This window comes from Babylonia areolata, chromosome 18, assembly GCF_041734735.1.
Source record: "Babylonia areolata isolate BAREFJ2019XMU chromosome 18, ASM4173473v1, whole genome shotgun sequence".
Taxonomy (NCBI): domain Eukaryota; kingdom Metazoa; phylum Mollusca; class Gastropoda; order Neogastropoda; family Buccinidae; genus Babylonia; species Babylonia areolata.
Window position 1 is genome coordinate 47,586,974 of NC_134893.1, and position 10,400 is coordinate 47,597,373.

A 10,400-nucleotide genomic window follows, 5' to 3' on the forward strand; every position below is an offset into this window, starting at 1 on the left:
TGTTTTTCTTCCAGCTTTGGAAAGCAGTAGAATATTTTTCATTGATCAAGGTAAACTTGGTTTCGATTTGGACTGTTTTTTGTTTTGTTTTTTACCCTGTCAGTTTTTTGTGTTTTTTTTTTTTATAAGCATCGTTTCTTAGTTTATTGTTATGGCTTTGATCTTTGACTTGGTTGATTTTTATTTACTTTAGATTACTCGGTCTCTAGGATCGACTGAAATGTGTTAACATCCATGAGAATGATTAAAGGTTGTGGTATTTATTCTAATATTCGTGTTAGCATGTTGCCTCGTCAATTTTGTCCTGCCAATGTTTAGGTGTTCGCCTTTTCCTTTTAATATGTTGCGGAAGCTTCCACATTATTTTCTTTTTTCTTGCCCCCATCCATCCAAAACACACGAAAAGGTCAGCATACTTCCATGCAAAAACAGCCATGCCTGTAGTTTTTTCACGGACACATATAGCCTATCTCCATGCAGATGAGTGCATACTGTGACATTTGCAGGGGGGCTGACCTTGAAAGGCCAAATCAACATGGGGAGCCATATGACAGTCACGCACCACAACTTTCACGACAACCGCACGGTCACCAAGCACGTGCACCATCAGCATGGCGACATGCATCAGCACACGGTCAACAAGTACATCAAGGAGGGTGACGTCATTCATCACCATGGAGACGTTCACCAGTCCCATCACGTGCATTACACCAACAATGATGCCGGCTATGCACAGATCAAGGGTGAGTCGACTGCTAATTTCTCTCCCCTCCTCCCTCTCTCCATCAAGACCCCTCCCTACCTCTCCTCCCCCCCTACCCCACACACACTCCCCCCCCTCCCCCCCCCCCCCCCACACACACACACCAGTCAGCAACCCAACAAGTGGTTTCCTTGTTTCCTGGCAGACCAGAGTGACCTCGAGATCCTCATGGATCAGAAGGTGTTCGTGGAGACGTGGGCGTTCCGGACTGCCCTCCAGCGCGTGACCAGCACGGGACTGCTCCTCGTGACGGGGCCTCCGGACTGTGGCAAGACGTGCCTTGCCCATGCTCTCCTCAGGCATCACAAGGCCCTGGGCTACACGCCGCTGGTGCTACACCGGTATGTGGGTTTATTTAAACAATAATGTGCTTCGGGGTACACACTCTCTGATGTCGAAACAGCGTGTGTGTGTCTATCTGTGTGTGCGTGTGAACACCACGTGACAGCGCGCGCGCGCGCGCGCGTGTGTGTAGATGCTCGTGTTTGTCGGGCATGGTTATGTGTTGGAAGCTGTTTATTTTGACACCCAGCTCTCACTTGTTCTTGTCATCAGCACCTGACGTGTGAGCACACCAACCGGAACAACGTCTTGCTGTTTTGTGGTGTTGCAGATTTGAAGAGTGGAGGGCTCATGTGGGTGGAGATCGACAGCAAGTGATTCTGCTGGAGGACATCTTTGGCAAAGATCAGTTCCGGAGCTCCAGCTATTTGGAATGGGTCCATGCCTTCTCTACCATTCAGCAGCTAGCCGCCAGTGGCAAGTGTGTCATCATCATCACTGTCAACGACATTGTTCTGGACACTGTTCATGCTGAACATGGCTCATGCAGTCTTCTCTCTCATGCCTTGAATCTGGCCAGTTCAGATGCCTGTCTTTCAGAGGATGAAAAGAGAGCCATCCTGGGGACACATTTAAAGCAGGCTGGAAGATCAATCTCCAACGACATTTTTGAAGAAGTCGTTCAGTCTGTGAACAAGGTAGTGCTTTTTCCTGTCCAGTGTAAGCTATTCAGTGAATCACCGCTGGATGAAAGAGAAGCCCTGAAAGTGTTCACATCTGGAACTGAAGATGCCTTGGGGATATGTGGGACTGGACCAAAAGTCTTCTTCAATATATCGCCAGATATCATCAAGAAATGTTTGCTCAAACCTACACAGAAGGTTGGACGCTGGGGACATTGTTTCACAAACACGAGGAGTGACATTATAAAGACTTTTCAGGACAATGACTGGACAACAGGAAACATTCAGCGTTTTGTAAATACTGCTGGAATGGAAACCACTCATGGCAGCACTTCTGGGCACATGATACCAATAATGTCAACATGTCAGAAGCCTGAAGAGGAGGCTGGCACTGATGGTCGTGAAGCAATCTTACCTTTTGAGGCTGCTTGTTGGAGAGGTGACAGTAAAATGATATTGGAAATGATTGAATCTGCAAGCGATGTATTATCATCTTCAGACAAGAACGGTTTCACTCCATTGCACGTTGCCACCTTGGCTGGTCAAGCACACATTGTTGAGCTTCTGCTTAATCGTGACTGCCCAGTGGACGCTGTGGACAAACAGGGCTGGACTCCTTTGCACGTTGCCTGTCACAGTGGTCACACACACATCGCCAGACTTCTGGTGAAGCATGGAGCAAAACTGGAACTGGATACGTGCTTCGGGATGAGAGCTTTGCACATAGCCTGCAGATATGGATATACTGACATTGTACAGCTACTCCTTGAGAATGGTGCCGTCACTGAGGCGAGACCCAACACAGGCTTCCTGGCTTATCCACTTCACGTGGCTGCCTTCTATGGTCATGCTGATACTGTGCAGCTTCTTGTCAAGTTCAAGGCGCAAACAAATGTCACAGATCGAGGTGGGTGGCTTCCATTGCATTATGCATGTCAAGAAGGTCATCTCAAAGTTGTTGAAATACTTCTCTCAGCAAACGCAGCAACGTCTTCCCACGCCAGACAAAATCTCCAGTTGTCTGTCAGTTGTCAGAATGGTCACAGCCACTTGGTAAGGAGTCTTCTGCAGTGTGGTCTGTGCACACATGACCCACAGGGTAAAACCACTGTGTGCAGATCCTGCTACCTCACCCACCAGCTTCCTCTTGAAAACCTCTCTCGTCATCAGACATACCCTGGAGTGCCGGCTAAAGGGAACATAACAGCTCTGTACCTTGCTGCACAAAACGGACACTGTGGTGTAGTGCACGCCCTATTGAAGGCTGGTGCCTGTACGGAAGTAAAAACATCAGGAATGACCCCGCTTCTTGTAGCCAGCTACAAAGGCCATCAGCACATCGTGAAGCTGCTGCTGCAGTACAAAAGTGACGTGAACGATTCACTGGAAAATGTCCTTTGGACATCTCTACACCTGGCCAGCGCGAACGGTCACAGAGAAACAGTGGAGATTCTCCTGCAACACGGAGCAATTCCTGATGCACGTGACAATTACGGAATCAGTCCACTGCATCGGGCCTGCATCCACGGACACAGTAATGTCCTGCCCAGTCTCCTTGCCAGAGTGAAGGAGCTGTACACCGATGAAAAATCTGCAGGAAAACTGCTTTCGTTGGCAAGTGAGTATGGTTCCATTGATGTCATTTCTTCTCTGCAGGAATGGATTCCAAACATTTTTGAAATCGCTAAAAAATCACCAGTGCTTCATGTGGCATGTAGAACGGGAAATTTAGAGGTTGTAAAGACATTGTTAGAGCACGGCTTTCCTGTGAACCAAGTAAGTGATGCCAGTGAATACAGAGGGTTAACACCAATCCACGTTGCAAGCTCAAATGGTCACGCAATGATTGTCGAAGCTTTGATCAAACACGCGGCGAGAGCAGATGAAAAGACGCCATACGGTGACACAACTCTGCATCTTGCGTGCAGAGACAACCGCGTTGAAGTAGTCAGGGTACTGCTGCAGAAAGGTTCTGCAGACATAGAGATGACAGAAGGAGATGGGCAGACGCCACTCCATATTGCTGCGGACAAAGGATTTGATGACATTGTAACACTTCTGGTTGCAAGCAATGCGAATGTGAATGCTCAGGATTCGAAGGGACAGACACCTTTGATTTGTGGAAGATGCTGGAGTTTTGTTGTAGACCTTCTTCTTGAAAACAATGCAGATGCCAGTATGACGACAGTTGATGGAGAAACAATTTTGCACAGAGTTTGCTCCTACGGTACAGAAGACATCCTTGGCAGACTTGTTCACAAGGTCCACCTGGAAACAAAAGACAAGAATGGTGAAACAGCATTGCTAAGGGCCTGCAGAGCGAAGAAGAACAGACACAGCAAGGTGACCCTGCTGCTGGAAAATGGAGCTGATGCAGAAGCTGCCGACGAACAAGGAGTGACCCCCATGCAGATTGCCTGTAGCTCAGGAGACGTAGACCTGCTCCGTGAGTTACTGAAACACGGCGGCAGCGTTAACAGCCACAACAAGAATGGAGAAACGCCTCTGCATCAAGCCTGCGTGCAGGGTCACAGTCATTTGGTTGAGGTTCTTCTTCAGGCTGGGGCCTTTGTCAATGAGCCTGATCATGATGGCAACACCCCGCTGCACAAAGCTTGTATCTATCTTCAGCCAGACTCGGTCAAAGTACTGCTGGAGCATGGGGCAAACTTCAGAATCAACAACAAAAACGGACTGTCTGCAATGACTGCTGTTCAGTCCATGAACTTAACGGATGTTCAGTTCTGTGAGGAGGAAAGACGTCAAAAAAGTGACAAGAGGATGGAAATTATGTTTGCTTTCATGGAGTTTCAACAGCGTTTCACTGACAATGATGATCATACAGCGGCCCATAACACTGTCTGTGAACGATCTGAAGGTTTTGATCAAACTGAGTCGGCAAATTACTGCGAATTGTCTTCAGAACATCGCCTTGGAGAGGGCGTTCAGTTAAAAGTTCCTGGTAGAATGACTGAGACAGACATGGAAAGAAATGGAAAGAAGAAAGAATCCAGAAAAACCAATGCCGAAAAGAAAGCGTTTGACTCGTGTGGTGATGTAACAGAAAGGGGTGAAGATGGGAACGAAGAGAACTGCATAACAAGAACAGCGAATAAAACACAAACACTGGAAACAGACGGAACAGACAACAGCACATCATCACAGGAAGCAAACACAGAGAAAAGAACAACTGATGGTCTGAAGATTAGCAGACACGCAGCATCCGTGAGTGAGGATCCCTCCCCTGTTGAAAGCCACGAGCTTCCAGACAAACACGATGATGGTTTGTGTGGAAACCTGAATAGAACTGAGCATGATTCTCAGACCAGAGAAAGCGTGCAACAAGTCAGGAATATCTGCAGCGTTCAGAATGACCACGCCCCCAAAGCACTGTCGGTCAGTCAGGAAGAACCATCGTCTTTGCAGCAGGCGTGTTTCCAGGGCAACACAGACCTCGTCCTCCATCATCTCCTCACGTGCAGCAACGTTGATGCGGTCAGTGACTCGGGAAGGACTGCTCTGCACTGTGCCTGTGTCGCCGGTCACCATGACATAGCGGCGCTCCTTTTGCAGCACGGTGCCAACCCCGCCCAACAGGACACGATGGGTCGTGCGTGTCTTCACGAGGCCTCGCTGCGCGGTCACCTCTGCACGGTGGACCTTCTGCTGGCCCAGGGAACGGACGTCAACACGGCGGACTCCGGCGGGAGGACTGCCCTTCACTTGGCGTCTTCGCAAGGTCACGCCTTGGTGGCAGCACTGCTGCTCAGGCATGGCGCCGAGGTCAACTTCACCGACGATACTGGCAACACGCCGCTGATGTTAGCCTGTGCCGGCAGCCATGCGGACGTCAGCGTCATTCTCCTCAACTGGGGAGCGGGCGTGGAAAGCAGGAACAGTGTTGGGGAGGCGGTCAGGGATGTCGTGAAGTGCAGTGACACGCAGGTGTTGGGGAAAGTGTTGGCCAGACACAGTGTGCACCGACCGCGGGCCTCCAGACCTCCACGCCAGGCCATCTGGTGCCAGTGGAGGTTGTTCGGCATGGCTTTCTTCGCCGGTGCCTTCTTGGCCTGTGTCGCTGCTGTCTGCCTCACTTGGTTCTAAGTGTACTAGTTTCTTTTGTTTGTCTGTTTCAGTGTTTGTTTTTTCCAGCAGTGCAACCACGCTCTCGAGTGTCTGTCATGACTTCTGGATTATTTCCGATCTTTTCTAAGCGCGTTGGGTTACGCTGCTGGTCAGGCATCTGCTTGGCAGAACTGGTGTAGCGTATATGGATTTGTCCGAACGCAGTGACGCCTCCTTGAGCTACTGAAACTGAAACTGAAACTTCCGATCTTTTTTCCAGATATACCTGTATCGTACATGTATCTGTACGTCATTCTTATTAATCAGTTATTGATGATTTAGCACCGTCGTGACTGTGATAGTGATTTTCGTACATTGATTTGTCTGTATGCCTTTAATAATATCGGGGGGTGGGGTGGGGTTTTTCCCGTAACGTGATAATTTACAAAGCGTTGTATGTTATTTCCTTACCTTTTAAATTTCTTTGGTTTTCACTGTCAGCTGGCCAATGAAAATAGCCATGAAGTGTACTGTCCTTTCTGTGGCTATACTTCTTTTGCTGAATTATTGGTTCCAGTGCACAGTGAAACAATATTAAAATTTTTGCTGCATTTTGATGACAAGTAGATTTTCCAGTTGATTGCAAGGGAGGAATGGGTAGTAATTACATTTGTGTGTTAAATGTGAAAAAAATGACTAATTTTGCTTTCTTCTCCTTCAGCTGTGAACATTTCACACCTAAAATATCAAGTGATACATGTGGAAACAGAAATTCCAAATTGAGCTCCTTCTAAAGTAGATAACAGAGAGGGAAGGGGAGGGAGGGACGGAGCGAGGGAAGAAGGGAGAGAACTGGGTGTATTCAGCGGTGCACCTACACAGATATTAATCTTCTCGCTCTTGGTCCATTTTGATAGTTACAATGTTATGGCCTGCACTAAAAGTATCCAAGGTTAACTTTGATATGCATATATGTATGCATGAAAACAACAACAAACAGACAATGAGATCAATTCAAGATGACAGGAATGCATTGTAATATGTATGCTTTAACTTTATACTGCTGCTAACTTCCCGGACGTTTCTCTCTTCCAGCGTGTGTGTGTGTGTGTGTGTGTGTGTGGTGTGGTGTGTGTGTGTGTGTGTGTGTGTGTGTGTGTGTGTGTGTGTGTGGTTCAGAGTTATATCTGTCAACGTAGTATTGTCTATTTGTCTCTCTTGCAAATAACGCATGCAATGTTTTTACTTTCAAGTAACTATCACAGGAGGCAAAATAGGTATTTGAAGGTGAACACCCTTTGTAACGTCAAACCTGTTTTATCGGCCGTAGTTTCGTCTGCTCCGCATGGGCGGATAGTTTGCACAGGACAGGAATGTCAGACCCCTGCCGGAGTCTGCACTAGTTGGGTCACGGTAAGTATGTTATTTAAACGTAATTTTAGATAGAAAATTTCCTTTTAATGGCTAAAATCTGAAAGGCTGGGTTTGACAAGGCGCATCCTGGTATATCACAACTGACCAATAAATGTCATGCTATAAAATGCCGATAGTATAAGTCCCAACACAAACAGGTCAAGCCCAGAAGTTAAGCAAACTACAGCAGGGTCCGCAGTCCATGGTTTACAATCACGATGTTTCGGTGACAACGGCTCCTCCAAGAGAATAGCCTACAAGCCGTGGTTTACGCTAGATATAAGTTATACAATATCTTTTCCCAACCTCACTATATAGGCACCTACCAACAAGCAGATCTCCCTCTTAATTTCCTGATCAGCTCTGCAGTCCTTCAGCTCTTCCGAGCCTGCGCTAGCCACCTGCAATATGTTTACAGGTATGTGTGACCTCTACCATTTGGACATAGAATATTTTAGCATGATGATAACTTCGCATGAAGCCAAGAATAACGTAACCGTAAATAAATGTGTTGCTGGAAGGTCAAATACTGCCTGTGTCTGTGTTTAGCTAGTTAATACCTTGTTTCATCTCGATGTCACTGAAAGTTTGAGGAGAATATTCGAACCTCTTTGCTGTTGCTTTCAATGTTTGTGATAAAATTCTTCTCGTCTCACTCTGGCTCCGGACTTGTTCTGGTGCTCTGGGTCGTACTAGTCGATGAATTCATCTGGGGACCTACCATGTAGAAGTTAAAGGAAGAACAAAGCTTCCTTCTTTAGAACAACCTATCTCTCACACTGTCACTAGGTGTGATATAACTATGCAGAGAAATTGTGCTTTTTTAGTTATCATTGGTGTTGATTGTGATTGCCGCTATCATTTTCAATTATTATTAACTTTATTATAAAATGTGCCATTACTACAATGGAAAGACAAAAAGTCCTAAACGTATCAGTATTTGCTGGTTACTTATTTTTGTGGAATACACTGCTCATATATGATTTACAATGGTGTAACGTATCCAGCACAAGCCCTTTTTCATGATTATCATTTTAATTTTGTGTGGTATTTGTGATGCAAACATGTGTATGCTGACATTATCTTATATAGGTGTATGAGTGAGTGTGTGTGTGCGTGTGTCTGTCTGTGTGTGTGCATGTGTGCTTGCTTACGTGTCTATCAAAATATATTTTGAACGAAGAAATTATTTCAGTACATCTTGAGCAAGGTTGAAAATGTGTAAAGTTTTATTTATTTTGAGAGCATCAAAGAAGGGTGAAATTTTATTTACTGCAAAGAACCTGTGTGTGTGTGTGTGTGTGTTGTGTGTGTGCGCGCGCGCGCGTGAGTGCGTGTTTTGTTTCTGTTCTGTTTGGTTTCGTTCATGAAAATGACATGCACATGCACATTGATACGGTTATTCAATCAACTCTGAATTATGAGAACCTGGGTGAGGTGGCATGGGAAAATAGTTGCGGAACAGGTAACAACTCTCAGCAAAACTATCGCAAAACATTGGTAAGTACTACAAGTGTGTGTATGTATGTGTGTGTGTGTGTGTGTGTGGATAAATATATATAGGAGGTGTTCTATATGTACATGTTGTTTCTGTGCCTGTACATACATGCACGTGCATGTGAAAACAGTGTTCATATCCTGCGGTGGTATTTGTCCTGCAAGCACACACACACACACACACACACACACACAAAATAAGCTGTTCAATACAACATCATCTGAAATCATTTCAAATGCACACACACACACACACACACACACACACGGACACACATGCTTACAAAACAAGCTATTCAATACATCATCTGAAATAAAGTCAAATGCTTGCATGTATGTGCACCCACCCACACACACACATGCTACAAACACACACACACACACACACACACACGCACACACACACACACACATACAGAGGTAGAAAACATGGTGTTCAATTCGAAGTCATCTGAAATCATTTCAAATGCTTGCATTTATTTCCATCCAAATTAAGATGTGTACAACAATGGAATCAACTGTACACAAAATCGTCTTTACATAACAACAATTGTTTGAACTCTTTTTCATGTATCACAGAAATGCTCAAGAAAAAAAGAAAATGTGCCAAATTCTGCTAGGGGGTCAGTATACATTATTGTAAAACAGTTACCACTTGTAACAATGCTCCTCATGTTTTCATGACTGAAAAAGGAATGTGCTAAATAGCAGTGTACTTAACACATTTCACAGTGATACCAAAAGAATCAAGATAACAGCATGACATCTGATGTTCAAGATCAAGAAAATGCACACACACACACACACACACACACACACACACTTGTCTAATATGATTCAAGGGAACACACACACACACACACACACACACACACACACACACACACACACAGTGATTAGACAATTGCACAAATACCATTTCAACAAATTTCTAAATCCTTTTTGTTTTAAAAAAAAGTGTTAATGTCATTAGATAGATATGCAAGCTACACTTAAGTAGTTTAGTTTTTGACCAGAAATAAAGAACCTTACAACAACAAAATTCACGTGTTTATTTTGACATGATGAAGAATTACCTTTTTTGTTCTGTTCAGTAATGATAAATATTACTGCGTATCTCACAGAAGGAATAACCTTATGCATCATGCATTGTTGTATGTTCTGTTGGGAATTTCCTTGCCTGCAGACCATAGTGGGAAATCCCATCATGAAAGAAACCACAAATACATTGTGCAAAGTTGTGTTTTACTTCAAAATAGTTAATGGACACACACACACACACACACACACACATGCATGCCTGCATGCATGCATGGAAGAAATAGATGCTGATCCACAGGAAAAAGAAAAAACAAACAAACAACTGCTTTCAATGACTGGCAAACAAGGCATACTTAAATCCTTGGGTTATTAAGCAATTCCAAGTCCCTATAATACTAAGGAAATGTTGCATCATAAAAGTTGATTTATCAATCTAGAACACTACCAATTCCATGGTCCCATGTTCTGCCAAGTAGTGCTGGTGCTTATTTAGAAATGCTCACTGTGTGCACGCAGTACTTGAACGATGCGTGTTTATTGGCAAAGATACCAGAACGATTTGTCTGAACTGCTGAGTTCAAGGATAGAAAATAAAAACGGTTGGCAAAATAATAAAACGTGCACATTGTGTGGAATGCTTCTCTTTGAAATTCACA

At 44.8% G+C, this 10,400-nt stretch overlaps 1 protein-coding gene across 1 annotated transcript in view; it reads left to right on the top strand.

The window, feature by feature from the left end:
* The window catches only part of LOC143292853 (uncharacterized), a 14,042-nt gene extending 5,554 nt beyond the window's left edge, over window positions 1-8,488 (top strand). The window contains exons 3-5 of the mRNA XM_076603479.1: window positions 507-743; window positions 909-1,104; window positions 1,377-8,488. Of these exons, the coding sequence (XP_076459594.1) occupies window positions 507-743; window positions 909-1,104; window positions 1,377-5,832 (4,889 nt within the window). The 3' untranslated portion in view covers window positions 5,833-8,488. The remainder of the gene's footprint in view (window positions 1-506; window positions 744-908; window positions 1,105-1,376) is intronic.
* The last annotated feature ends 1,912 nt before the right edge of the window (window positions 8,489-10,400 follow it).